The 27,602-nt window shown below is 47.1% G+C and overlaps 7 protein-coding genes and 1 non-coding gene across 10 annotated transcripts in view; 3 read left to right on the top strand and 5 right to left on the bottom strand.

Annotated features, from left to right (window-relative positions):
* LOC131258445 (uncharacterized) overlaps positions 1 to 7,309 on the bottom strand; it is a 42,281-nt gene extending 34,972 nt beyond the window's left edge. The window contains exons 1-2 of the mRNA XM_058259766.1: positions 6,098 to 7,309; positions 5,335 to 6,027 (exon numbers count right to left, since the gene is read on the bottom strand). Coding sequence (XP_058115749.1) covers positions 5,335 to 5,437 — 103 coding nt within the window. The 5' untranslated portion in view covers positions 5,438 to 6,027; positions 6,098 to 7,309. The remainder of the gene's footprint in view (positions 1 to 5,334; positions 6,028 to 6,097) is intronic.
* A 2,816-nt stretch (positions 7,310 to 10,125) lies between these two features.
* On the top strand, positions 10,126 to 13,489 carry LOC131272864 (CDP-diacylglycerol--glycerol-3-phosphate 3-phosphatidyltransferase, mitochondrial). Of its 2 annotated transcripts, none has more exons than XM_058274734.1 (4): positions 10,126 to 10,344; positions 10,967 to 11,201; positions 11,484 to 12,621; positions 12,696 to 13,489. In XM_058274734.1, exons 3-4 carry the CDS (start codon positions 11,515 to 11,517, stop codon positions 13,113 to 13,115), a joined length of 1,527 nt encoding a protein of 508 aa, XP_058130717.1. In that variant the 5' UTR covers positions 10,126 to 10,344; positions 10,967 to 11,201; positions 11,484 to 11,514; the 3' UTR covers positions 13,116 to 13,489. The 2 variants fall into 2 exon arrangements, with proteins under 2 accessions (XP_058130717.1, XP_058130719.1); XM_058274736.1 differs by having other exon boundaries at positions 10,964 to 11,201.
* LOC131272865 (delta(3,5)-Delta(2,4)-dienoyl-CoA isomerase, mitochondrial) lies at positions 13,485 to 14,662 on the bottom strand. Its single transcript, XM_058274737.1, has 2 exons — positions 14,497 to 14,662; positions 13,485 to 14,426 (listed from the first exon to the last, which is right to left on the bottom strand). The coding sequence occupies exons 1-2, from the start codon at positions 14,555 to 14,557 to the stop codon at positions 13,543 to 13,545; spliced, it is 945 nt and encodes a 314-aa protein (XP_058130720.1). The 5' UTR covers positions 14,558 to 14,662; the 3' UTR covers positions 13,485 to 13,542.
* A 309-nt stretch (positions 14,663 to 14,971) lies between these two features.
* On the top strand, positions 14,972 to 17,517 carry LOC131261345 (ileal sodium/bile acid cotransporter-like). Of its 2 annotated transcripts, none has more exons than XM_058263353.1 (3): positions 14,972 to 15,101; positions 15,807 to 17,212; positions 17,321 to 17,517. In XM_058263353.1, the coding sequence occupies exons 2-3, from the start codon at positions 15,894 to 15,896 to the stop codon at positions 17,391 to 17,393; spliced, it is 1,392 nt and encodes a 463-aa protein (XP_058119336.1). In that variant the 5' UTR covers positions 14,972 to 15,101; positions 15,807 to 15,893; the 3' UTR covers positions 17,394 to 17,517. The 2 variants fall into 2 exon arrangements, with proteins under 2 accessions (XP_058119336.1, XP_058119337.1); XM_058263354.1 differs by having other exon boundaries at positions 17,295 to 17,492.
* Trnae-cuc (transfer RNA glutamic acid (anticodon CUC)) lies at positions 15,623 to 15,694 on the bottom strand. Its single transcript has one exon. It is a non-coding gene; the product is annotated as a tRNA-Glu (tRNA).
* Positions 17,470 to 18,018, bottom strand: LOC131261346 (small nuclear ribonucleoprotein F). Its single transcript, XM_058263355.1, has 2 exons — positions 17,934 to 18,018; positions 17,470 to 17,841 (listed from the first exon to the last, which is right to left on the bottom strand). Exon 2 carries the CDS (start codon positions 17,784 to 17,786, stop codon positions 17,520 to 17,522), a length of 267 nt encoding a protein of 88 aa, XP_058119338.1. The 5' UTR covers positions 17,787 to 17,841; positions 17,934 to 18,018; the 3' UTR covers positions 17,470 to 17,519.
* Positions 18,019 to 18,295: 277 nt separating this feature from the next.
* LOC131272183 (TIP41-like protein) lies at positions 18,296 to 19,500 on the top strand. Its single transcript, XM_058273837.1, has 2 exons — positions 18,296 to 18,434; positions 18,508 to 19,500. The coding sequence occupies exons 1-2, from the start codon at positions 18,411 to 18,413 to the stop codon at positions 19,345 to 19,347; spliced, it is 864 nt and encodes a 287-aa protein (XP_058129820.1). The 5' UTR covers positions 18,296 to 18,410; the 3' UTR covers positions 19,348 to 19,500.
* LOC131272182 (general transcription factor 3C polypeptide 1) lies at positions 19,429 to 26,678 on the bottom strand. Its single transcript, XM_058273836.1, has 7 exons — positions 26,549 to 26,678; positions 26,153 to 26,486; positions 25,231 to 26,088; positions 20,447 to 24,985; positions 19,981 to 20,173; positions 19,825 to 19,915; positions 19,429 to 19,743 (listed from the first exon to the last, which is right to left on the bottom strand). The coding sequence occupies exons 1-7, from the start codon at positions 26,625 to 26,627 to the stop codon at positions 19,526 to 19,528; spliced, it is 6,312 nt and encodes a 2,103-aa protein (XP_058129819.1). The 5' UTR covers positions 26,628 to 26,678; the 3' UTR covers positions 19,429 to 19,525.
* Positions 26,679 to 27,602: the final 924 nt, after the last annotated feature.

Genomic DNA, 27,602 nt, shown 5'->3' with positions numbered 1-27,602 from the left:
TAAATAAACAGCACAAAGAAATCTGAAAACTTTGAAAAAAGGATTCATGAATCTCGAAAAAATGTTCACAAGATCGACATATATCTGCGTTGTAGCATCATCCGTGTTCAGAAGTTTAAATCTAAAAAAATTGCTGAATCAAAACAAAATTCGTTCCGAATCTCGGCTGAAAGATTCACATGAATTAATCCCGTCGGACCCCCGTGGGGGTCCGCGACAGCCGAGCGGTAACGCCGGTTAGAAAAATCGGCCCATGAGCGCCGGAGCTCACCACCTCGACGGCGTGGGTTCGAATCCCAACCGAGACCGGACCCTCCCCTGTACGAGAGGACTGACTATCCACGTACAACAGGGAAACAAGTCTCGTAAGCCCTTAACGGGCAGGCATGACCAAGAGGTCGTTACGCCAAGAAGAAGAAGAAGAATCCCGTCGAAAGCTGCGTAAGTCACAATTACAGTGCCAATCTGTCGGAGAGCTTCCACTATTAAAATATTGCCTTTGTAGGACCTTGCTTTTACAAAACAATTCGCCAAAAGTTTGGAATAATGTCGTATCTTGGAGCATAATTTAATAAACATCACAATATAAAAGCAACCAAAATAGTATATGATGATATAGTACCGGCCAGAAATTTATGTAAATTCAAAATATATTTTAGTTATATCAAATTTAAATATTTCTGAACATGAATATTAAAAAAATGTTTTTCAAATGAAATTTGTATTATTTACAGTTTTGTCCACACTTGAGACCATATGACGGGTTTTATCCCAGAAACTGAGTCATGTAAGTGTCGTAGTCTCCTCCATCGATGACTCCGATTGCGTGGTACCGTTCGTCGAACGGACGACAGGACTGCATGTGCCCGTCGGCTATCGGCCAGACAGTTTGACAGTTTGCGACTTCCGTCGGTGCACAACTTGACATAAAAAAAAAAAACAGAAAACCCACCAGAACCCGTTCTGACTCCACTAACGGGTTTAATCGGCGGGCAAAGGGTACGGCGGAGGATTCGTTGTAGTCGCAATTTGACGTCATCTTTTCGATGGTTGTCATCGTTTGCGTTTTCCTACGAACGGACGCTGGCGAACTCTCGTCTACTATGGCGAAGGAAACAATCTTCCGTAATCCTTCCCCGACACATCATTCAGTCGTTCTCGGCAGTCCCAGTGCCTCCCCCGGGACTTTAAGATCGCTAATCTTGTAACTCAAAACCGCCACATGAACACGCACACACAGACACACGGCCGGAATGAAAGCAGTTCTGGTTCAGATCTGATCGGACGAACACGGGCGGTAGTGATTCTGATTAAATGAATTCAATTAACTCACCCATGTTTCGAGGCCAGTAGGACTTGTCGGTGTGTATGTATTCTTCCTCTCTCAAATAGATTCAGCCGCAAGTTACTTCTTGCCGAAAGTGAGACGTAGTACGAAAGGAAAAATATTAACTAATTTCTGACAAAGACCAAATATTTTTTAGCTAAATTAGTGGTTCATGCCTTTTACCTTAGCCCAACGACGACGACTGGTGGGTCCATACCAGTCAGTTCGAACCACGCACGCAGCATCAGTCCGCAAATGGGTTCGCGTATTGGCTCGGACTAATAGCCCATAATGGATCGATATGTTTCGCTTGCCGCCCCACTCGTTTCCTTGTCGGCGGGGGACGGACGGTGAGTGAGAAGAAGAAAAAGATAAACCTAACCAAATCTTCAACGCTTTGAGACATTCATTTTCGTCTGCCCATCATTTGAGCCAGGAAGAAACATTTATGTGCGACTTCGGTGGCGACTTTTTGCGCTTCTAAAACAAACCTTGAGCTAACGAACAGAGGCAAAGTGCTGGCGATGCTCGACTCTATCAGTGAAGTCTATGCCGTCGCTTGGACACATAGATTATCGAGGAAAGACTCCTGCTGACGCTGTTTATTTGATTACGATTTCGCAATCGGTACTGTTAAACGTTCCGCTCGGTTCCAGAAGCGACCATAGGGGCAAATTTAATAAATGACCGCTGATTAAAGTGTCGACCGTTAGCCTGATATTACAATATAACCGGCAAAAAGGTCGCATAAGTCTGCCGATTCGACCTACATTCTTTAATCGACAAACGACTAAATTTTTAAGGTATAAAATTCATGTTTAGCAACTAATTACATTTAAAAAATGATTATTAAAATTTTCATACAGATCTTTAGCAGATAAAATTATCCATCGCAACGATTCGCCGTCGGGTCACTTTCGAAATGGTTTGCTACCCGAAATGATAATGGCCTTGTGCATCAAGGAAATAAATGTTCACATTAACAATACACCACTTAGTCCGGTAGAAATCGGGTGAAGAAAAACTACCGAGTGTCTGTAACCAACGCACTTTTTTGCCCTCGATTTTCTCATCGTTGTCAAAAAGCGGAAGGAAGATGAAAGCGACCACAAGTCCGAATTAATTTCAATTTACCAAGTCCATGCGTACGTTTTTCGCTCGCGGAACTCAACAAGCTCACCAACAAGGAAGGTTTGGGGAGGCATGTTTTCGAAATGGTGAAAATCAAAATAATTCAACCATTGCTGAGCGGGAGGTTGGTTCGAAAATAATAAAAATAACAACAAGAATAAAGGAAAGCCAAAGCCGCTTACCGATCCTCTCAACAAGGGAAACTATTTCATGTCTTAGGCAAACCAACGGCAAGTCCAGCCAATGTTCGGAACATTGGACTTTTGATCGGGGCCGAATGTTATCGGTTGTTCATTTCAGACCCTTTCCGAGCACGTTACGAGATCTGGTTGTGTGCGGCAATTAATTTCAAGGGATTCTTTACTTGCCAAGAGCGGAACAGGCGAAGTGTTTTGAAACAAGCATGATAAAGGCGCTGGCGGGTAAAAACTTCAGCAAATCTCGAGAGGAAAGTCTAGGAGCCATAGGGCGAGATAAAAAAAAAGACCCACACAAAACACACGCATACACAAATTAACCTTTTAATGGTGGAAAGCACCGAGTGTGTATGTTTTAAGTGCTTCTGTCCCATTTTACGCTTTTCCTTCCACGACTTCCAAGACCGAGGCAGTTTAGAAGGTTTGGTGGGCGCCTGGACGGCGTACTTTCCCTTCGGCAGTGGAAGGCCTTTTTCCACAAACAACGTCACCGCTGTTGCACTAGCGCATAGAGAGGAGAAAGATTTGGGAAACCTTTTTCGCTTTTGCCCGAGCATCGGTTAAATGCATCGCGCTATCGGTGCACCAGGACAAAGGGGAGGGCATGAGAGATAGCGTGAGGGCTCCTACTGGCCGCCCCCTTGTATCGTCGTGTTCCGTTTATTTACTTTTGCCACTTTGGACCCAACTGCTTTGGGCTCTGGGCCAGCCGTGTCGTACTTTTCGGATAGTTTATCTTAACAGAGTCAATCTCGGCAAAGGAACGATACATCCACTTCATCAAAGTGCCTTTGGGACGCTTACGCTGCACCGAAATAATGTGGGCATGGAATTTTCTTGCGGCAAACAACAAACATCGACACGGGTTGAAAAGGACCCAAAAACTGGTAGTTCTATGCGACTTTGTTCGAGGCAAGAAACTGGCAGCTCCTTAAAGTGTTACGGAGCTAAGGATGAAGTAAAGGGCATCGAAATCGGGCCGGAGATCGGAAACGGAAAAAGTAAATGTAAATGTGAGGGAGGTGTTACGTAGAGCTTTCTTTTCACTTGACAAATATATTTGTGTATTTTACCGCACTTTTTTTTACGGACACCGGCGTTGGTGCCACTTAAATGTCAATAAACTCGCGATCGCAATCATTGAAGCCGTGACTTTCCGCTACGGTGAGTAAAGCGAGGTGGGGAACTGGGGGTTGAGAGGGGTTAAGGAAAGATCAAACAAAAGTCATCCTTCTTTCCTGCACATCCCTGCGCAGTTGTCGCTACCGTCTCGTCTCGTTAGCGTGTGTGGACACAAAACGGGACCGGGACCGTTTGTCCGAAAATAACGGCGCAGTTGCAGCGAGAGAAATGAAAGATGGAGCAAATAAAAAAGAATGAAACATACACACTCGGTAATTCAATGTTTATATTTGCGGGAGGAATAAACTACAGTGCAGCGGGAGTTCAGCCAGAAGTACCACTGAAAAGGCACAGAAATGTATAAAGATGTTTAAAATTGAACCGTTCGTGTGTATATGTGTGTATGCGTGCGAGATGAAAATATACAGTTAGGCCCGAGTAGAGTGCATCCACAGGGAGGAGTTTCGTCGATGGAGCGCATCATAAATGCGAGGATGCCTCCCAGGTGCTTGCTACCTTCCTCCCAGGTTTAACCGTTTGTCGCCTTACAATAAACATTAGCTCTGTGCTGTTGCCCTCGGGCGTATGAAACTTTCCCAAAATTAATTACGCTTTTGGGGGGAAATTCGTCTACAAATTTTAAACACAAAAAAATAGTTTTAACAAATTATTGTCATTCTTTCGGTTTGTTCACTTTCTGTCGTAGTTTTACAACATCACTGTTTTTTCAACAACTCCGATGTTCAAAAATGAAACCATATTTGACGATTCGATTAAACTTTTTCCGTTAAAACCACAATCCCGTGTGTAACTTATATACCCTTTTAGTCGAGTAGAAAGCAAATTATTTGTACCACAGCGTGTGCTACAAAAACTTATATGCGATATCTATACATATAAACAACAAATCCAGCAAAAGGCATAAATATGATCCTTAGCAGTTTAACTTTTCTTGGCAAAGGAGTTAAAAAGCCCAGAACCAAGTTGTCTTTAAAAACAATTATCTTTGGTCCTGTGTTCGGGTGCGTGGAAACATTTTGTCTAGATCTTGTGAGAAGGAAATTACTTTATCATTAGCTGGAACCGAATGCTGGTGGAAAGAAATCGAGTTGGGTAAAAGAAAGAGCGCAAGAGACACAGAAAAAGGCCACATTAAAACAGTATCGACTACGGGGGTCGTTCGTCGTAAGATGGTTGGGACTCCCGTCAGGTTGTGGTGCCCTGATGTGTGACCATGAAATAATGTTACGGTTGCGGCCTCGGCAAATCTTCTCCTTCTTAATGGTTATACGTTGTATTACATAGAAAAGTGGCTTTGTAAAACATTTCGGTCATATTGTAACGGATATCGCTGTGAATTACGGCTTTTTGAAGAACTATATTTTGTTGCAGGACTTATGCCATTAAATGAAAATCTTTGCTTTACAAACGATGGAGTTTCTTTAAAAAATCTAACTTATTGAAGCTAATAAATTTTCCAGAGACGAAAATACGAAAGCAAAAGATGAATACCGGCGTGATGCTTAATGCTCACGTTATAATTAACACCGATCTTACCTTTCGTGTGTGACATGTTATGATGTTCCGCCGCAGCACCGGACAGCATGGACGGGCATATGCTGCCGATCAACGCAAACAGTAGCACCAGGGAGGCCGTCATAATGAAAGTATCGCTTGCTGTGGTCCTTTCTTGCTTCCCTCTCCTTCTCCAAACGCTGCGTTGCTGGTTCAAGGAGGAACGGTCGTGTATCTCAGTTTTGTTATACTTTTCCCTTCCTGCTAGTAGTGTGCCCGTTTTTTGCCTTTCTTTCTTTCTTTTTCTTCGTATCGTGGGTTATGACGGGCGGAAACTTTCACAAAGAATGCACCGGAGCCAGTGTTTCTTTCAGAACCCGTCTTCCGCTTTTGCTCGTGCCGGATGCTGCGCTGTGCTTCACGCAGGGTGCCGAACGTATCGTACCGAGTGGCAATGGCGGTGTGATAGCGTTGTGTGTTCGCGCCTTTCTATCGATGTCCGTCTTGAGATGCGCCGCTGCTCAAACTGTTGTTGAAGTAGATCATCCTTCGATAGACAGGATTTTTTGAGTTCGATGTTCAGTTCTTCGTTGAAACCAATCGGTGTACTATTTTTCAAACTCTTACTTTCCTTTGTACATACTTTCACTACTCAGAACATCAGTCAATCAAATTTGCTCATTCTCTTTGCGATCGCGTTATCCAACTGCACAGCATCCCCCAACAGTCCCACCGCTGGATAAAGAAGGGAGATGTGGGGAATATTTTTTCCGGTTTTGGTCAATTTTCAAATTATCTTCCCAACCTTTCCGCACACGCGCAATTATGTGTTGGCAATTATCGTTGCTTTGAACACGATCGTTGCTTCCTCCATCCATAAATCAGACGCTAGACCAGGCGCTAGACCGGGAAACACTTTCGTTGGATTAATTTCGGGAAATGGGAAAACACTTTCAGCCGGAACACCGATACAATTCCCACACTCATCACTCCGCGATTCCTGTGCCCTTTGAAAACGTAAACATCTTGAAAAAGCAACACAAAGCCACCTCGAACAGCACCGAATAATTTAAAATGCTGGTTATCCCCATCGAAGCAAGGATACAAGATTTTTCAATTATCTGTTCGGAAGTTGTCTACCCAACACTACGGTACCGAAAGTAAACGAATCAATGGCACTTAATGTATAGCTTTTTCCCGGATCCCTACCTTAAACTTGCCCTAGCGTAAGCGAACACAATTTTGAATACTTTCATGCACAAGTATTTAACTGTTACACCACAACACCATCTTTCTCGCATTTGAACAATTGCACTTGCAAAATATTGATGCTTGAAGGTGTTGCTACCACCAACCGACAAATGAACGACGTTGATCGATTGGCAGTAAGTGAAGAACAGTGATCACCTTTAGTGGCCAAGAACTCCCTCGCAGTTTCTTGCAGGTTGTCAGAACAGCTTTCTTCTTATCAACTTCCCATAGCACCCGGTATCACTGGTAATTGTGCGAGCACGTTCTTGGCGGCATTAGGGAGACGATACTGCGAACCACCGGACATTTGATAAACACGATTGGTGGATACTAATTTTTTATCATTACTTTCTTTAATGAATTCGTATAACACACTAAACAAAAACAGCACCAGCGAGCTTAGACTACCGAAAGTCGCAGAAACCAGCGAAACAGGGAAATTCGTACGGGCATGTGGGTAGTTGTTGGCGGATGCCCCTTGTTTAAAAGTACAGCAAGCCGGCCGAGACGAGGGTGAGGGAAAATTATCGATGAATCACCAAAAACAGCACGCAAAAACCGAAACCGACTGAAGTTTAAAACAATGTAATCAGACGAACATACGGCAAAGCCAAGCTAATGATGGTAAACTATCTAACTAGCACGGTACCGCCGGAAAAGGAGAATCGTTTGTATATTTCTTTCCGCTCGAACCTTCTTGTTATTTCCTCTTGTAATCTAACCGTCCTGGCACAGCACCGTCGGCGATCAAACGATCGGATCACGCCTGACACACGTCTCTCCGACACGAGGCGATCTACTAGACTGATCGAACTGGTGAAGAAAGTAGTGTTGGCAGAATCGGGTTTCGGAAGATCCGAAGATTCGATCACTATACGGTTTCTAAAGATTCGAATCCCAGTTGACGGATTTTAAAGATTTGGATCCCCACGGATTCTAAAGATTTGATTCTATTGGCATTCGAACCAGATTTGCTACTAGATTTGCTTCGGTTCAGCTTTGATCCGAATCTATTTAAATTTGATGTCCATCCAGACACGGGATGAGTCACGTAGCGAGACGATCTACTGACAATTTGATTGATTTGAGTTCTTTATCGTTATTCGCATTACATCGAGATTGAATCGTAAGATCGCCATCTACGATGCTATGCGAATAACGACAAAAACGAAAAACTGATACATAAATACATACCTTATTTAACATACATTACTTTATAATTTTTTAGTTTAGGGAAAAACTTTTGTTTTGAAAATTATTTCTTTTATTTAATTTATTTTATACTTTTACGTATTACCGCAGGTCTACACGGCGCTGCGACTTTCCTGCGACCGGGGTTTCTGCGACCACGGAAGTGTCAAAGTAATCAAAAAATAGCCTAGGTCGGCCATCTCGTATGTCAAAAGCGTCGCAGAAACTCCCGGTCGCAGGATTGTCGCAGCGCCGTGTGGACCTGCGGTTACATAAACTGAGAAAACAGGATTGATTCTTTTATATGAAAATTGTCATTAAGTTAGTTGAGTCGGAGTGTTATAATTCATTATCAAACTTAACCTGTGGTCACAGCTTTGCGCAACCGCATGCGGTTGCGTTTTTGATCTGTCAAACGAGCACAGCTTTTTGCCAAAAATAATACTTTAATGTTTGAATATACCACTTATATGAACATACAAACTCAATAAAGTCTACTAGGAACAATATTTACTGTTGACATATAAAAACGCAAGAGTCTGCGGCAAGAATCAAACTCGTTTGATTTTTTAGTACAGAAACCGCAAGGTCGTGCGTCTACCTGTGGTCACAGCTTTCCGCAACCGCATGCGGTTGCGTTTTTGATCTGTTAAACGAGCACAGGTTTTTGCCAAAAATAATACTTTAATGTTTGAATATACCACTTGTATGAGCATACAATCTCATTAAAGTCTACTAGGAACAATATTTACTGTTGACATATCAAAACGCAAGAGTTTGCGGCAAGAATCAAACTCGTTTGATTTTTTATTACAGAAACCGCAAAGTCTTGCGTCTGCGGTGACAGCCCATGACAGCTCCTATCTCTCCCATGGGAAAAAACGCAACCGCATGTGGTTGCGCAAAGCTGTGACCAGGGGTTCTGCGGTGACAGCCCATGACAGCTCCTATCTCTCCCATGTGAAAAAACGCAACCGCATGCGGTTGCACAAAGCTGTGACCAGGGGTTTAAGGAAGGAGCAGTAACCTACTGCCTGTTACTGCAGGATCTGGCGCAACTCGTTTTGCTTTGCTATGAACAGGATCGCGATGTCCGAGTACCAATTATCAAGGAGTAAAAGTAGGACTGCATTCTGTTTTAACGTTTCCTATGAGTACTGAAGAAGTGCTCTCGTTCTACAGCGCTGCTGCGAGACAACACAACATGCGATCTCTCAATGTCACACAGCGCTCTCCTGGGAGAGCTGCTGAAGGAGACCAGTCCGCTCGGAACGGGCGCGCCGCCGTGTCAAACTAATTTTTTCGGCTAAACTCATTCATACATATTGTCCATCCTGTCCATACCTACATTCCATGATTTGTTTAACACGTTGCGTACCAAGCGTTTTAGTACAATTTTTCAAATTCAAATTTGTTTATAATATTTGTTAAACCGATTGTTTTCGAAGGCCAAGCAAAAACATGGGGGGTGCCCATGGCGCAGCGGTAGCGCGAGGAAACACCACACCGCAGGTGTGGGATCGAATCTCGAGTCTGGCACCCTCCGGTATTACGAACGGCTGACCACCGATCTATAATATACCGTCTTTCGGTCACACAAACTCTCTTCGGAGAGAGGCCTTGTCCCACTAGGGGATGTCGTGCCACATAAAAAAAACAAAAAAAAAAAACAAAAACTTAGTTTCCCAAAAAATGTATATAAAATATTACTATAACTTTTATGTTTCATTTTCATTTATTCTAAAACACTTGGTACGCAACGTGTTAACACGTTGACTGCCATGTCACCCAAAAGTGACTGACAGTTCTAAAAAGTTCTAAAAAGCTTTTTATCCATAAACAAATGAAAATGCAACATAAAAATTATAGTAATATTCTTTGTCAATTCTTTGAGTAGCAAAATTTTTGCTTAGCCTGCAAAAATCGTTGGTTTAATAAATGTTTTAATTTGTTTGTAACATTTATTAAACCAACGATTTTTGAAGGCTAAGCAAAAACTTACCTTCCCAAAGAAGTGATATAAAATATTACTATAGTTTTTATGTTGCATTTTCATTTATTTATGGGTCAAAAACTTTTTAGAACTGATTTTTGCTGTTACCCACTTTTGGGTGACATGACAGTCAACGTGTTAAACCGTTATTTTCTTTACCTACCGTTTCTTTACTTTACCGTTAGCGTTCAAATATTCGAAAATAACGACTGCGTCGCGGTTTGCATAGCTTCATAGCGTATTTCAGTACTAAAATTATTCAGAACAAGATTTACGAGAAAAAACCCTGTTATTTCGTGGATCGCTACAACAGTTGCGGATTATTTCACATTCTATTGCAACACATGTTTTTGACGTTTTTCCCGACCTGTCAAACTTGTGCCGAAAGCAAACGGATAGTCTAAGGTGGTGCTTTGGCTACGATTTCTACAAACAAATACGGTGCTCCGGGGACAACTAACGGCACAATTGGCCAAGTAGGATAATAGAGTCGTACTAACGTGGTGTGTGCCACGGGAGCACGTAAAAGTAAACCAGCATCACTCCTTCGTACCATCTTCCGGAATGGTAGCATAGTGCCAGTGTACCATCATGAGCGTAATCGATTTTCTCCTCAGGTAAGCAGCAACAATTTTCGAGGCCTCAACTCCCATCTTCCGTTGTGCGGTTCGGTTCTTCTGTGAGCCTTCCGCAGGTTTCATTTACGTTTTATGAAAAAGTTTAAGTTCCTTTCACCCTGCCCATCGTTCGTTGTGATGTTACAAATTTCCCTCAAAACATTCGGTTGGAAATTGTGCTTTGTTTTTTCCCCCCCATCCTCATATATTCTATTACGTACCTTCGAACAACACTGTTTTCTTTCTTTCGTACCATCTCGATGGTTGCGCATTGAGCTTGTTTTGTTTATAAAAATAGACCCACCTCTTTCTAGCCTTTCCCCTAAATTAGCATAGGGATGGATATGGGGAGTAGAAAGTTTCGAACCATATGAACCCCTAGAACCGATGGAACATACCTGCACGACATCCGTGAATCATTATTATTCGCAAGCTTTCTTTCGCCCATCTCCCAGCATAACATACCGCCGAGTCGGTGATGAGATTCAGGATCAATGTTTTAAACTTTACCAAATGTTTTTTGTTTCTCGTTCCCTATGAACAGTTTTGTTTGTTTGTTTGTTTCCAAACCGCGCCGCTCAAAGTTTACCAACGTTCTCGTATTACTTTTCTCGTACAGCAGAAACAGTCTTTAAACAGTGATTTTGGGAGAGCCACAACGTGTTGAAAACACTGGTCCTCAAAATACCCCATGCCTTTCCCGTCTCCCAATGCTTTCGTACAAACGAAATCTTTGCGGTTGTTTCTGCCCGAGGACAAAGTATTGGCACACGCAGGTACTGACGGCCAAATCTAGCGTCCTGTAAGAGCGCTACTGATCTGCGAGTATTTATCCGATGGTGTAGCGTGCAGAAGAGGTAAGAATCGTCTCTCTATTGCCCGTAATGCGTTTGTTAGTAGCTTGTGTTGTGTTTCTTTTTTGCTCTGTTGTGTGTTAACCGTTCCCGACCGGGAGCTTCGGAACAGGAGGTGTTCGGTGGCATCGTTGTGTTTGCGTATGTACAAGGAATAATGCTTCGAATAGTGTCCAGTATTACACGTATCAAATGCCTTACCAGCTAATGAAGGACTTTTTTTTCAAATGCATTTATAACTAATACTTTCTTCTTTCTACTTTCCATACCGCATCGGTTCACCAGTTGGCAGATTATTCTACAACCGATTCTAAAAATGATACGACGGTTGTTCAGCACCCTCATCACGGATTACCCTCCGGCCGGCGAGTTTCTACCGTCGGCACCACAATCATCGAACAATCGGCCCACATCGGTGGGTGGCAGTGAGACGTCAATTCCACCGGCCTTTCGCAGCACCATGCTACAGTCCCTCAGCTGGTTGCACGCAATATCACCCTGCTTTCCCGTGTCGGGTGACCGCATTGAGGTCATCCAAGAGCCGGGAACGTTCTACAACACGCTGGTGGAAAAATGTTCCGCCGCTCGGCGTCGGATTATGCTGGCCAGTCTATACCTCGGGACCGGCAGCCTCGAGACACGGCTCGTTGATGCCATCCACGAAAACCTGCGCAACAATGAGCAGCTGAAGGTGGACGTGCTGCTCGACTTTACGCGTGGTACGCGAGGGATGAAAAACAGTAAAACCACCCTGATGCCGTTGGTGGAGGAAACGGATAACTTTCGGCTGTCGCTCTACCACACGCCGGTGCTGCGCGGAATCACCAAGCGGTTGGCACCGCCACGGTGGAACGAACTGCTCGGCATTCAGCACATGAAGCTGTACCTGGTGGACGACACGGTTATCCTGTCCGGGGCAAACCTTTCGAACGATTACTTCACCAACCGGCAGGACCGGTACGTAATGATCGAGGATCGGCGGCTGGCCGACTTCTACGCTGCCTTTCTAGGTAAGGTGCAGGAGTTCAGCCTGACGGTGGGGCGCGATGGAGCGACACGACTCCACGACACGTGGACCATGCTGCCGTACAAATGTGCACAGCTGGAGTTTGCTACCGAAGCCCGCGAGCGGATACGATCGTACTTCCGGGGAGTCATGGAGCAGCAGCGAACCATCTGCCAGCGGGAAGCGGCGGATGGTGCGGACAATCACCCGGCGGACACGTGGATATTTCCCCTGATCGAGATGGGCCAGCTCGGTATACATCATGACAGTTTGGCCACGAAACAGCTGCTGTCCGGGTGTTTGCCCGGTTCGAGACTCCGCTTGGCCACCGGGTACTTTAACCTCACGGAGACGTACATGAATACTCTGACGAACGATTGCCAGGCTAGGTGCAACATACTTATGGCGCATCCAAATGTAAGTGTGTAAACCAATGCGAGGACAGAAAATATATTTATTCATTCATCCAATCATTTTCTCTTGTCCAACAGGCGAATGGTTTCCTGGGAGCGAAAGGACCGGCTGGGGGCATTCCGGCCGCATACTCACTGCTTGCGCGCAAATTCCTCGAGGCGCTCAAATCCGCCGGCCAGAGCCACCGGGTGGAGCTGTACGAGTACGAGCGACCCGGCTGGACGTACCACGCCAAGGGCCTGTGGTACTATCTTCCCGATTCGTCGCTTCCCAGCGTGACGCTGATCGGCTCGAGCAACTTCGGTGAACGTTCCGTCAACCGTGACCTGGAGGCGCAGATATGTCTGGTCACGAACAACACGCACCTGCAGCGGAAGCTCGAGGCCGAGTACGAAAATCTGCTGCAGCACGCGACAACGGCCGAGACGGAGCTGATCAATCGGCCGGTACCGCGTTGGGTCCGGGCGGTGGTCGGTTTGTTTAGAAACTTTTTCTAACCGTGATTTCGTCTTTTTTTGTTTTTTGTAAGAAAACATTGTCCATTAGCTTCCGCTCGGAAGAATCGTGTAGTTAGTTGTGCGGCCGTGAAGGCCGTGGATGATCAATTAGAAACAAGAACAACGGCGTTTGGGCCGCGAAAGTTAGGTAGAACATAGAGTTCAGGGCTTTTTTTAGTCAATTTCTCGCAATCGCATCACGTAAGAGCTTCGCAGAACAGTTACTCATAGCGCCACACCGTTGTTACCGTTCCAAGTTTGAAATCCTATACTCTTAAGACAAGTTACCAAAGTGACAAACCCCCTCAAAGGAATATGTTGGTTGTTGTAACACAATAAAGACGTTATTTTAACAACACAAAGTAAGATTACAGAACAAAGGCTTATTGTAACGTTTATTGCCACTCGCTCCACGGTATAAATGCGACTACAATTTAGCAAACACTGGCGTTTCCTTGTTCTGCGAAGCCATGATCGCGTTCAGGAAGTCTTCACTCTGTAGGTTAAGCATGTTAGTCTGTCGAATGTGATCCAGTCCCTCCTGAACCGTATGGTCGGCCGAGTAGACGATGTTCTTCTTCGTACCCTGCACCGCGATCGGGCTCTTGCTGGCGATCTCCTCCGCCAGTTTGATCGCGCCCCCTAACAGCGCCTCCCGGGTATCGAACACGCGCGAAACCAACCCATGGCTGTGCGCTTCTTCGCTGGCGAATTTGCGTGCCGTGAAAGCCAACTCCCGCACCCAGCTCTGATTTCCGACGACACGGGGAAAGCGCTGCAATGCGCCTACATCCGCCGCCAGCCCAATGTCGACCTCCTTCAGCGAGAACCAAGCGTCGCGCGTGCAGTACCGTACGTCCGCGGCAGTGATAAGATTCAGACCGGCACCGATGCAGGCCGAGTGTACCGCTACAATGACCGGTTTGTAGCAGTTCTCAAGTGCACTGATGCAATCCTGGTACAGCTTGATGGTGCCCTCGAGCAATCGGCCCCGCCGGCCCACCTCCTCGATGGCGCCCAGCTGCTGGCCCAGCGACATCATGTCGAACAGATCTATACCGGCGGTGAAGTGTTTCGAGGTGCCTCCGGACAGAACCACTACGCGGCAGTCGGGATCGTTGTGCAGCTGCTCGAAACAGTCCTTTATCTCGGTCCACAGCTGCCGATTGAATGCGTTCATTCGTTCCGGCCGATTAAACTCGACGTGAACGACGAAGGGGCTCGGTGTCGATAATTTGAGCGTTTTAAAGTCATACTTTTCGGTTCCGGATTGTACCGGAGGAGCTGCACACAAATTACGGGCGATTGGAACTGTGAAAGTACATATTCAAATTGGTTTATTATTCCGGTAGGAGCAAAAATACAAGTCCGCCCTACATACCCCTGGAGCTGGCCATCGTTTTGAAGGAAGAAAATAGTACACTACAGGCACGTCTGTTCATCTTATGGAATGAGTTGCAATTATATCTCGCGGCCAAGTTGAACTTTGATCAGTAACTTTACAATCGGCATAGAAGCTCCGTATCAAATGAAAATAAGAAAGCGCACAAGGTGCTTCCAAAAGAACAAGTGATCTTATTTCGCGTATTTTGACGTTCTCTTAGTAAACATGAGTCAGGTGAATATGCAAAACAAATGCCATTATCTTCATTATAGGAACCTTGGCATTGAGAATCGGTTCAAATATGCGAAAGTGTTAGTAAAAAACCGAACCGGTTTGTAAATGGATTAGTGTCGTCACACACATATTCACCTCTGCATATTGTGTGTACATCAATGGTCAATTTTAAACATTCCCTTTTTTCACTTGCAATAGTGAAACGAAGTTCAGTCTAGTATAATCGTTCATGAAGATCAGAAGAACTGAGGATTCTTCATGCACTGCGTGTTAACGAAGAACCGATGACGAGGCGCAGCACATCGAAACTATGTGAAATATAGCTGTTTAAGTCAAAACTCGTCCTAATAGTGCTGTAAAATCTCATGGTAATTATGCGTACACTTTTATGTGTAAATTCGGTATTCGTGTAAACCAATGCGAATTGAAACGGAGCTAATACTAGGGACTAAAATGCCAGGGAACGCAGAAGAAAACAGTGAATTAAAATTACGCTAGTGAAACACATACTGTAAGTCGCAAGGTTAGTTCTACTCTCGGCAATTAAGATGATATGAAATCTGCGAGAAATCGTGTTGCATCCATTGTGCAACAGGTTTTTAATCCCGAAGATAGTGTCGGGAGGTTGCTATTCAACTTACGCTGCTGTATGTACTGCATGAAGATAACTTCTAGTGCGATCTAATATACCGGCACCAAGATAAGGAGTTCATAATTGTCTACAGAAGAAAAAACTACGCATTCGTCGGGTTGTGTCGACCGCAAACATCACGGGGAATACCGGGGATGCTATAAAAAATCGGTTGTTGTCACCCAGATAGAAACGACAAACAATCAAAACATGATCCAACACAATCACAAATAATAAAACAGGCAAAAAAGTTTTCCTTTCCCATACCGGGAATCGAACCCGGGCCTTCCGGGTGAGAGCCGGATATCCTAACCACTAGACAATATGGGATTTGTTGGAAGGTGGACGTTCGAATCCATACAGAATCGTTTGGGTCCAACACAACACACTTGATTTATCCGAATAAGTGGTTGATTCATACTAACTTACTTTTTCTCCACAGAGAACGCCAGCCGAAACAGCATAGTAACAGATCTAAGCAACGCCCAAAGCGTCGTATCGTATACAACACACATCCCAATCGAGTGCAATGGCCTGCCCATTGCTCAAACTACTGCTGCTCGTCGGCATACTTGTGCTTCAAGTGATTTACACCTGCAAAGCCACACTAATCGTCGATGAGAAGGATGAGCAGCGGAGAGTATCCGAGGTTATGTGGGAGATAACCTACGATCCCCCTAAGCTCGACATGAATATGAGCTCGGTGTTGAATGTGTCCATCCGGATCGACCACATTACGGCGGAAGATTTAAATGATATCCGCATGGTGCAACTCAAGAGCGAGCGCGAGCACGTGGCCTGGGTGGAGAATGGAACAATCTTACTCCGCTCAGCCGCTGATGCATCCGACCCGTACAATGGAACGTTCGGTGTCGTGGGTAACTTCCTTGGGCAGACGAACTTATTTGTGGAGCTTGTGCGTAAGAATGGCACAACCGAGCGCGTACCATCGTCCAATCTTCCGGTAATTGTAAGACGCCAGCCCCGTGTTATCGATCACGTTTTCACCGGTTCCGTCATCCTGCTGATGTCGATTTTATACATAAACTTCGGTGCCGCACTGGATGTTGTCGCCTTGAAGCAGATAGCTCGCCGACCGGTTGGCCCCGTGATTGGGTTCTTGTGTCAATTCATATTTATGCCTTTGCTAAGCTTCGGCCTGGGACACCTGCTGTTTCCGGACAACTACGAGCTACAGTTGGGACTATTTTTCACCGGTGTTTCGCCGGCGGGAGGTGCCTCTAACATATGGACAGTTGCGCTTGGCGGAAATCTGACACTGTCCGTTGCGATGACCACCATCAGCACGCTGGCGGCGTTTGGAATGATGCCGCTGTGGATTTTCACACTGGGGAGAAAAATTTTTGAACGCGCAAAATTAGGCGTCCCGTACAGTCGGTTCGCCTACTCAGCGATCGGATTGGTAGTGCCCATAAGTGCTGGATTGCTTATACAACGGTACTGTCCGCGATTCGCCCGGGTGCTCGTGCGTATCCTCAAGCCGATGTCGGTTATTTTGATTTTGTTCATCGTCATCTTTGCCATCATCACCAATCTGTACCTATTTGAATTGTTTTCGTGGCAAATCATCGTGGCTGGGCTGGGTCTCCCGTTGCTCGGGTACTGTTTTGGCTTTTTGGCAAGTCACCTGATGCGTCTGCCGCTCGCCGACGCGCTAGCAATCTCCGTAGAAACCGGAATTCAAAATACAGGCATCGCGATCTTCCTGTTGCGATTCGCGCTAGAGCAACCGGCGGCTGACCTGACGACGGTGATGCCCGTTTCGACTGCGATCATGACCCCACTGCCGCTGATGTTGCTTATGGTCGGCCTCCGGCTACATGCACGGTAAGAGCCATCATACTTTTGCTCATCCACAACAGTTAATCGTCACCTCATTATTTGTGTGTCCCATCCTTCGATTCCTAAGCAAACATCCTTATCATCCCATTTCAGATCGAAGCAACGCAACGAAGGCAGTTTAATCGCAAAGGACGACACCAGTCCATCTATCAATCCATCCATGTAACACAGATGGGATGACCTTTCACGGTTGCGGCTTTATCCTGCTGGGAAAACTACGATCATTCGAATATTATACACAGCACCAACTTTTGTACATCGAAATATAGAGTACCGATTTATTCTTAAACTATCAATCTCTCATTTCACCTTCCTCGTCTTCGTCGTCTATACCGCGGATGTATAGCACATTGTTACACCGAATCAGCACCTCCCCGAGGTGGCCCGTGTTCGTCCCGTCCACAAACTCCTCCGTGTTTGCGAGCTGCATGTTCATGTAGCCGTCCACCGACACTAGGAACCCCTTATATTCATGGCCCCACTTGAGCTTTATGATTACTGGCTTGCCTGTTAGTCCATTGAGGAATGGCTTGGGGTTGATGGGCATCGCAGTCGCCATTGTGCTGAGGTGTTGTTTTTCGCTGCGCGCACTGTTTAACGTGAATGGAATCTATCTGTAACGAGTAGTTTCAAACGCCAAAAGTTAATAATTCAATGAACTTTTGATACGCACTCCAGAGGAAACAAGGAAAATAGATAAACTTACCAAAAACAGCGTCTGAAAGACGCTAATGCCAGATTGTTAATCGCAGAACACCCGGTGCTAAAGTTGACATTTTGCATGTTGACTTTCGAAGAGTGCTGATGACTTTCAAAGAGTGCTAAAATATGACATTCATATTCCATCGCGTGGATGACACAAACGATTTGTTTTAGTAAGACTTTTGAAACATTCTGTTGGATTGGATATAACAACAGAGTTGAGGCTCTTTTATTTGACGAACTAGGCTTTGTATTTTAATTTTCAAATACAAAACATGTTTAGTGTATATTAACGGTTGTATCTTTTGTTTTTGCTAATATCACGCTCAATACTGTAGACCGATCGATTCAAACGTCAAAATTATCTCAATCTCGAAAAAAGCAAATCCAGGAAATACCTATTTGTTTACACCGCTTCTGGGAAGCTCTTTTCGTGTTTTATAGTGAAATAGTGATCCAAATTGTTAGCAAAACGAAATAAATGATTACAGCCACTCCTCAACCTGTAAGTGCCGAAGACTTAATAGTCACTTCTAGCTTCCTGTTTTATGTAATTTCCTTTTGTTTTTCTGCTACAGCCACCACAAGTGATGGGCGAAGACGGCCTCGGTCCGGTCCGGCTGCCAGTGGACAGAGAAACGCATCAGTTCGATGACTGGACCATCGGGTACACCAAATCACACATTCTCAAAAGTGTTTGCGTAAACGACAACCGCTGCGTTGCCGGGGAGGAAGGATGCTGCGAGCTGTGCGTGTACTATTTCACCCTGGAGATACCTCACCTGCCCGACATGGTCTTCCACCGGAATGTGCTTCGCGTAACTCACACATCCGGGGCGCAGCTAGAATTCAATCCTATCGACGCACTGAAGCTGGTGCGCAACGGAAAGCTCGATCTAAAGGTGGCCTGTTCGGAGGAATGGCGTGAAAGCCGCCCAGAAGCAGCACACACCACCGACAAGGTAAAACACTTCGACTGGACGTTCTCGACCGAGTACTCCGGCACGACCAACGAGCGATTTGCGGTGGAACCCACTGACCAGCGGATCGACATGTTCAAGCTGATGCGCCGGGAACCGATTCTGTTCTACCACGATTTGACCCTGTTCGAGGATGAACTGCATGACCACGGCATTTCGTTGCTGTCGGTGAAGGTGCGCGTCATGCCGTCCGGCTTTTACATCCTGCTGCGGTTCTTCCTGCGAGTGGACGGTGTACTGATTCGTATGAACGACACCCGCTTTCACTATGAGAAAGGCAACGACTACATTCTGAAAGAGTTTACGCACCGTGAGGCAAAGGTGGAGCAGCTGAAGCAGGTCCCACCGGCGCTTTTTACCAACCCCAACGAAATAGTCGAACACTTGCCCGTCATCAGAAAGGTGAGCGAGAAACTTACCATCGTCAAATCGGAATAGGAGCGGTCCACCTCCGGAGAGAATCTACAACCGACCGGTTCCTATTCCTACGATGGATATGAAACAGTGTTCACATACCGGTTCGAGGTAGACTTCTTGTGATTCTGTATTTCAGTAACGTCATATTTTACACGAAAAATAAATACTGGTACTTCTTAAAACCTTCCAAGCGAGTTCGCTAAGTTGTTGCTGAAGTCTCGACAGGAATGTCGGCTGCAATCTCGTCAGGCTTCCTCGGAGGACGTCCAATGGCTGTACGTCTGAGTTTTCGCACCGGATCGTACAGATCTTGCGTATATTTTCGTGATTCGCCAATGCATAAAGACAATGTGCTCAGCGCATTCGGGGACGGTTCTATGAACGTTTGCTCTTCTGGTGAAAACTCCGTCGCGACAACTGAGAAAATGATCCAATTAAAAATAAGCAAATCAAACGCCCATGCTATCGTTTTGAGGGTATAGGGCATGGTATACTGACCTATTCGGGATGGCTGGGGTACGGAAAAGAGTGTCGCTGGTTGTTTCCGTTCCATTGCATGCAGGCTCACGCACCCATAGTTTTGCAGCATCTGAAATTGTTTAAAGCAAACGTAACTTCTGCCACATTTCTTCCGCTAGTTCTAAGAGCACCAACCTCCATGAGTTGTCTTAGGTGGAACGGAGACATTATGTTGAATCTCGTAAAAAGGACACTAAAAGGTACGCACGGATGTTCCACACAGTACAGCAGAAGTGTGCTTAACCATCGATAGAGCAACCGTTTGTCCAGTGTTCCATCGATTTGAATCCAAGGAGCCATCGCTATCTGGACATGTTTGTTTGATAATCTGAGGAGGGGAAAAACACGACGAAATTAAAGAAATGGAATTGGCAAGCGATGATCACTGACTGGAATTGATCAATTCAAAACTTCTTAAAGTTATACCAAGATTAGATTACATACAATTTGCAAAAAGAACATGAATTTAAGAGGATCCTGATTTCGTGCCTTAGGAAATTAGTCCATTAATTACTCACTTTAAGAACTACGTTTAATCTAACGAGTAGTAAACCCGAGTTGCTTCAATTGCCTTTTTCGCATCTTACGACCTGATACTTACTCTTTATTCTCAGCAGTTTCGTATTGCTCGTCCGCGGCCATGCTCCCTGGTTCCAATTTACACTTCTTATAGCCAAGCTGCCGTTCTTCATCCTGTGTATCGCCCTTCCGCTTCTCACCACTTGGTCCTGGAACCGGATCCTCCGGGGGAAGCTGACCGTCGTCGTCTGATTGTAGCTCATCCGCTACTACCGTTTTCATCAACCACAGATCAGCGTACCGCCAGTGGACGTACGTCACACTGCGAAACCCGGTTCGGAGCAGAAGCTTGACGTTCTTCATCGTGCGTAGCTGTTGCTCCAGTTGGTCGTGGTTTGGAAAGGCAGCCGCCAGCTCCTTCACGGTCGCACCGAGTACGGTTTTTTCTTCGATAAACTCGAGTATGGCACGGGCGTACTGATTGCGTCCAATTAGCGTCATCGCTTCGCTCATAAGCGGAGCCAACTGATCGGCCAGCGGCCACACGACGTCACTCGCCGCCGTGACGAGTATGCCCTTGCGTCGCTTGGCCCCGTCCGGTAGGAAAGCTCGTGGAACGGACCACCGACCGTACATCTCCCACTCATCGGTGCCACCATCCGGTGGGAGGCGAACTAGCACGTGGATCGTCTTCGCAGCGACCTCGTAAAAGTTGTGGAGTTTAAACACCTTCTCAGAAACTGCACCTAACGCGCCGTCAGACTTTTGACAATCCTCGCCAATTTCGTCCGGCTCTTCGTCATCGTCGGCATCGTCGACGGCTTCGTTGGCATCGACGGCGGAAGCAACAGTATTTGTCCTCTCGTACAGTTCAAGCCAACCACCAAGCTGTTCCGTTTCGCTTGTTTCTTCGGCCGCCAGACAATCGGCGATCAGGTCCGCCATGTTTACCGCGGTTCGAGCGACCCCTTGGAGCTGCTGTTGGCGGTTGAAGTCGCGCTTATGCTTCAACCCAGCACGCACCTGATACTCGCCGATGTACCGGCCAAAGAACAGCAGAAGATTATCCTCGCGGATATCGAAGAACTGCGCAGCATCGATGCGATTCTGGCGACTGATTTTTCCATTCTCGAGGCATCCCGCCTGTCGGATGCGGTCCAGTTGCTCGGTGCGGCCTTGCACCCGTTCCAGGCAGCGCCCGATCAGATCTTTATCCGCGCGCTGGCGGTACATGACGACGCAGCGTGGCAGGGAGCAGCTCGCCGGTATCTGCTCGTCGATTTTGAATGTTTGCGCCAGCAACCGGTGGTCGGCCACCTTCAGCTGCTCCATAAAGCAGAAAAAGTGGAAATACTCGATGGGGAGCTTTGCGAGCTGCTCGATCGGATGCATTGCGTACTGGAACGTTACGATCTTGTTATCGGTCGAAAAGTGCACCGATCTAGTCCGGTGCGAGCCGGCTCCTTTCTTGGCCGAGGGACGTTTACGTGCCACGTGGGCACGCTTCTTCGACACCGTCATCTGGGACGAAATCGTCGACTTTCCGTGGCGTGATTTTTTCGGACTTGGCTCGGACGTGCTGGAAAATTCTCCCGTTGAATCACTGTGCAAAGGATCCGTTAACTCATCCCCATGCAGCTTCCGAAGCATCTCCGTCGAGTGCCCTTTGGCGGCGTCCTTCCGTATCTCGATGTAGTTCGTGTCCTCGTCGATGCTCAGCTCCACACGATCGCTCGCCACCAGCTCACTCAGTAGCAGCGCCATAGCATCTCCACCGTCCTCACAGGTGTAATACTCCACCGTGTACTGCTCGCGACCGAACAGCGCCACATATTGCTCCCATATCGGCACAAACCGTTCGAGCGGAATCGCCGTCAACAGCTGCTGCTGGTAACCGATGGACAGATGGAAGATGCGCTTGTCACCCGCCAGCGATGAACTCTTGATGATCACTTTCGTGTTTTTATTCTTCTTGAGAGTCGTAGAGACGATCTGGAAACGGCGCAGCAATTCCGCCGCCCCGTTCACCGTGTTCTCGGAGAACCGCTCTAGGATTTGCTGCAACAGTTCGTCACAAATCGAGCGACGGTTCACCACGGCACTGTGCATCACGATGGTCAGCTTAAGGCGCACCAGTTCCTCGGGCGTGGTAGGATCGGCCGCATAGTTTAAGCGTACCCGGGGTGCGTTCGGATCGGTCACATTGTACTGCCGCAAGAACTCGCTCATGCTGTTCGGCAGCCGGCGTGTCACCACCGCCGGCCCTGTGACACTTGACAGGCCACTTGCGGACCCGATGTTCTGTTTGCGGAAAAAGCGACACCTTAACATGTGTACCAGCTGCACGAAGTGAATGCGAATGGCCAGCACGAAATGATCCTGCTCGGGGTATCGCTCTTGCAGCTTCTCCAGGAAATCCGTCCCGAAGCGCATCGTGATTTCTGGGTCCAGCTTACACTCCTCCAACATGGTCCGTATTTGGTCGCCGTGCGGACGCAGCCGAGCTGTCATGTAGGTTAACCGGCGCTGACAAGCGCGTGACGTTTTGCTCTGCGAAGCAGGAAACGACCAGTGCAAAATGTCACGGTAGACGGCCGAATGGACCGGGCAGCTAGCGGCCCGCCGGTTTCCGTACAGGTAGAGCAAGGCTACACGGCAGGCCTGCAGTAGCTGGTCCTCCTTGACCGTCCACTTTACGCGCAGCTTGCTCATCGCCGTCAGTGCACGCTTATCGACATCATCGTAGCCTTCGAACCAGGGGCGTCGTTTGAGTACTTTAATTGGCTTAATGACGCGCCGCTTTGGGCGCATCTTGGACCCACCGGCCGGGGTTACCGTGGACACAACGCCTTTCGGTGCGCCTCCCGGTGCGCTGAACGGGCGTATCACTTTCTTGAGTGTAAGCCGTTTCCCCTTGTCAGTTCCCGCAACGCCCGCTACACGTTTCGCCACGATAGACTTGCGCAACTGCGTCAAACGATGGCGATCGATGGGCATTGCGAAGGTGATCAGTTTGTGCCAGTTCGACTTCAGGTGCATGTACATGGCCGTATCCATACCGGCGGCACCCATTTTGTCGCCCGGCGGAAGCTTACAGCAGTCATTCAATGCGGCCGTCTGCCGAGTGCGCACCTTTACCGCTTCGACCATGCTCGGTTTGGTGTTGATCTGCTGCACGAGAATTTCGCGCCCGATGGCCGTGCTGCGTGTGTTGATGCGCGTCTGGGTTGCTATCTCGTACAGCTTCTTCCAGTACTCCTTCACCTGCGCCAGCGAGAGGAACCGGAACTCCAGCATTGGATATTCACGATCCTCGATTTCGATGTAGCCGGCACGTGACGAGGTCGTATCGAGCAGGGCTGTGGTGCGATTCACGTATACCATCGTCTGATCGAGCACCTTCGCCAGCTGCGGTCCTATCTGCACCAGGCCAGCGTAGCACAGCAGCTTAACGGTGACCAGGATTGAATATATGTAGCGCCGTTTGGCGAAGAGCCGCTCCTGGATCCTATCGGGCAGCTGTTTGATCAGAAAGTAACGACGCAACGGGTGGTCCAGGTAGTATTCCAGCTCCGGCACATAGTACGTAAAAGCGCCGATCGAGCAGAAGATGGCGAGTGGCATTCGTACGAGCACATCCGCGAGCAGCACCCAGCCCGCACCGTACGGTTCATACCGTACCGGGATCGGGGGGACAAACATTTTCCAGTCGTTCGTGTCGCTGTAGACCGGTGTCAGTTCGTGTGCTTCCAATCCGCTCAGATCGATCTCTTTCAGCTCGCCAATGGGCAGCTCCGTTGCGTCCGGACGGTGATCGTACACCAGATAGAACAAAAACTCGTGGAAAAGCTTCATCCTCAAGCATTTGGACAGGCAACCGGTGTTTTCGCGCACCGATGTAGCAGGTTGGCTTCGGGTGTCCGCCTGTGGGTTCGATTGAAGCGCTACGCGCATCTTGACCATGTTGACCCGCGACTGGAGCGGCGCCAGATCGAGCATGATTTTGGTATCGCACACAAACACATGCTTGATCTCACGCTCGTCGCGCTTCATCGTGATGTTCGCGATCAGCACCAACCGGTCGGCGGCTAGCTGACCGATTAGACGCTTCACGGACCTACTGCACGCCTCGTATTTCATCCCTCTGTTGCGTTCCTCGGTCGCTAGCCGTTTGAAGATCGTTCTCGGATCGATCGCACGCTCGTGCTTGACGAGATTGACGATGAAGTTACAGCGGCGCAGCATTAACACACTGACCGACTTCGTCTTCATGGCCTCCGAAATTCCGGGTTTTACTTTCATCGAACTCAGTTTGTTCGAGAGAATCACACTAGTCACGATGTTGTCTTGCCCAGCGCTATTGAACGCGTCCAGCGGAAGTACGATTTTTCCATCATTGTTCCTATCTGTAGGAACGCAGCTGTTGAACATCGTACTATAGTTTTCGGCCAGAGTATGTGCGTCCGGCATCAGCTTGGAGCTTTCTTTGAAAAAATTTTCCGCTTCCATGCTGGATTGTTGTTGCCGCTGGGTTTCAATCACTTCCAGCTGATTTGACACGAACTGGCTCAGCTCTTTATCGTACTGCGTACAAGGTTTCCTCTGCCCTGGTATGTAATATCTGTAAAACGTAAATAACACAAGAATTGATTTACCAAACCATACATCGATATTGCCTTGCGCAACACTTGGGAACATTGGAGAATATTGTAGTTCATTATTCTGTGCTCAAATTACACGTTAAGGTTCGTTACCTATTATCTAACTTACGGTAACTTTTGAAGTTACAATCCTTCCAAAACAAATCTCCACCGAACCCAACACTGTTCAAGTAAAGAAGGAGTAAGGCATTTGAGGGTGTCATACTTAGCCATTCGCTGCCTCCCTTTGTCCTCCGATTGACTAGCAACCAGCTTCATCTTGACCATATTCTTCACAATTCCACGCGCATTCAATCGATCTTGCTCAAGTGCCGCGGCCAGCTCCGACTGGGAAATGCCCGACTCGCCACTCTCTGCCACCGTTTTCAACGCTTGCCGGCCAAGCGACATGTCCACATAGAGCGCACTCTTGTTTGCGCTGGCGAGAAACCCGTCTTTCTGCTCCGCGTCATCCGGCTCGCGGTCCTGCACATCCGCATTGGGGTCGATCAGACGCATGATGCGCACGAACTTTTCTTCGCCACGCTTCGACTGCCACGCCGATACCGGTGCATCCGGATAAAGCTCCCGGTACGGCACCTGCTCGTCTGTCTTGATGTACCGCTGAAACTCCGGCGTGCGAAACAGCTTCCCCGCGTCCGCCCGTCCGAGCATCATCAGCTTTATCTCCTCGTAGTCGGCGATATAATCCCGGCGGCGCTTCAACTCCGTCACCACACGTTGGGCGATCATAAGCTGTTTCGATTTCATTTCGTTGTAGTACCGCGGCAAGTGCATCACGATGCCCATGACGCTGGCGTCTTCCGAGCGGATGGAAAGGTTCTGGCGCGTAATCAACCGGGCGTTGCACAATGCTTTGCGATTGTAAAACAATGCGCTGGAATCTCCCGCCACCTCGAGCAGCGAGAACTTGCCGTGGGAGGTTTCGCCGTTGAAGCGGGAGCGCCCTATCCATTCCAGCATGCAGTACTGCACCAGCGTCAGATCGGTAGTACAATTGGGGTGAATGAGAAAAGATTCCCGCAAACGCTGCGATGCAACGATAACAAACTTTTGACCATATCTGCAAAGCCAATCAACGTGTCAAATATTTGCTAGGTGCAGTTCTAGTTCTAACAGTCACATACCTTTCTTCAGCTTCCTGCGAACTGATCGCCCGAAGCTCTTCCCGGGACATTGGCGTACGAGTGGAGTACTCTTCGCAAGATCCACGTATGCCATTCGCTTCAATCGGGTTATACTTGAACCGATGGCCGGGATACTCCGGCGGTTGCAGCTGTACGCCCGTCTCCGGATCAACATTGGCCAGCCGATCGAACCACACGTAAGTTTTCCGTGATTCCAGCAGCAGATAGTATTCAAGCTCGGGATTGTCCAAAACCTTCGCCCATACCGTATCCATCAGCTTCGCGGGAATCGGCATGGTCATCCCCAGCCGTACAGCGATGCGATTCCATAGTGCTGGGTGTGAAACATTGAACTTTGTGTAGGTGTTTTATGGCTAAAACAGATTATTTACTTACTGTTAAGGGTACTCCCTTCCAGCCCCTCGAGGCTTATCTCTTCTTTGACGATAGCCGATAATGATGCCTTTGGTAGCATTTTTAAGCTACATTTGCTATAATTTGCAGAAAAACGCCGTACTAAACAACAACAACCTCGAGTGCAATGGGATGCGCTTTTGACATACACGCACCTTTGGCGTCGCCTGCTCCTATTACATACGAAACAAACGAGTTTATACATGATGTTTAAAAACTTTTAATTCTGGTGCAGAAATCTCGATGTTCATGTCGAACACATCGTTCTCTTTTCATTTACTTTCTGACTACAAAAGAGTCCTTGAGAGCTTTTTTCCCATTTCCCATACGACAAACAAGCATCTTTACTCCGGAAAGCAAATACCTTCGACAACAGACATTTCTAAAGTGCATCGTATGACGCACGTGGGAAGGAGTTAGCGCGCCATATGGTCACGCGAATTATGAACATGTGCAATAATGCCTCAAACAACTAGTAAGATAGTCGCTTGTTAACTAGGTAAAATAAATCTAATCAAAGGCTACACAATAGCTAGACGTTTCCTAAATTTCACCTTCAGCCATATTCCTCCATTGATGATTAGTCTCATAATCTTGCTCTCGTAGCGCGGACGGTACTATTTAAAATAAAAATCTCATAAACTTACACTGTATAGATTTCGAAGGGGTCTACTACATATGTATATCGAATATCTAGCATAACTAGGCGCAATGAGTGCAGATTTTACAGGTTTGATTAAAAAATAAGTAACATTTCGGATAAGAATACATAAAACTAGTGCGTGTCCCCAAAAACACCCCGACTTACCTTAAAACTCTGTGGGATAAACAAAATCATGAAATGATTAATGATTATACTCGTGAAAGGTTACCACGAGAGATTATCCTGGACGGTGCATGAAGGGCAATACCGTGTTCAGTACACGCTTTCTTCTTTCATTCGGAACTCAAATCCTAGTAGTTTACATATATGCGTGCCATACAAAGGAGATTACCAATAGTAGAAAACATTTCCGAGCCTAACAGCCAACGGACG

This window comes from Anopheles coustani, chromosome 3 (genome assembly GCF_943734705.1).
Source record: "Anopheles coustani chromosome 3, idAnoCousDA_361_x.2, whole genome shotgun sequence".
NCBI lineage: Eukaryota > Metazoa > Arthropoda > Insecta > Diptera > Culicidae > Anopheles > Anopheles coustani.
Note: the sequence above shows the minus strand (reverse complement) of the source record. Positions and strands in the feature narration are given on the sequence as shown.

Bases quoted from the DNA above. Each gene is read 5' to 3' on its own strand.
- LOC131272864 (XM_058274734.1), top strand. From the start codon at position 11,515: ATGATACGACGGTTGTTCAGCACCCTCATCACGGATTACCCTCCGGCC. The intron at 12,622-12,695 runs GTAAGTGTGTAA...CTTGTCCAACAG, and splicing joins TACTTATGGCGCATCCAAAT to GCGAATGGTTTCCTGGGAGC.
- LOC131272865 (XM_058274737.1), bottom strand. From the start codon at position 14,557: ATGAACAGACGTGCCTGTAGTGTACTATTTTCTTCCTTCAAAACGATG. The intron at 14,427-14,496 runs GTATGTAGGGCG...GTACTTTCACAG, and splicing joins AACGATGGCCAGCTCCAGGG to TTCCAATCGCCCGTAATTTG.
- LOC131261345 (XM_058263353.1), top strand. From the start codon at position 15,894: ATGGCCTGCCCATTGCTCAAACTACTGCTGCTCGTCGGCATACTTGTG. The intron at 17,213-17,320 runs GTAAGAGCCATC...ATCCCATTTCAG, and splicing joins GGCCTCCGGCTACATGCACG to ATCGAAGCAACGCAACGAAG.
- LOC131261346 (XM_058263355.1), bottom strand. From the start codon at position 17,786: ATGGCGACTGCGATGCCCATCAACCCCAAGCCATTCCTCAATGGACTA.
- LOC131272183 (XM_058273837.1), top strand. From the start codon at position 18,411: ATGATTACAGCCACTCCTCAACCT. The intron at 18,435-18,507 runs GTAAGTGCCGAA...TTTCTGCTACAG, and splicing joins TTACAGCCACTCCTCAACCT to CCACCACAAGTGATGGGCGA.
- LOC131272182 (XM_058273836.1), bottom strand. From the start codon at position 26,627: ATGCTACCAAAGGCATCATTATCGGCTATCGTCAAAGAAGAGATAAGC. The intron at 24,986-25,230 runs GTATGACACCCT...TACGTTTTACAG, and splicing joins GGGAGGCAGCGAATGGCTAA to ATATTACATACCAGGGCAGA. The intron at 19,744-19,824 runs GTCAGTATACCA...TCATTTTCTCAG, and splicing joins ACCCCAGCCATCCCGAATAG to TTGTCGCGACGGAGTTTTCA.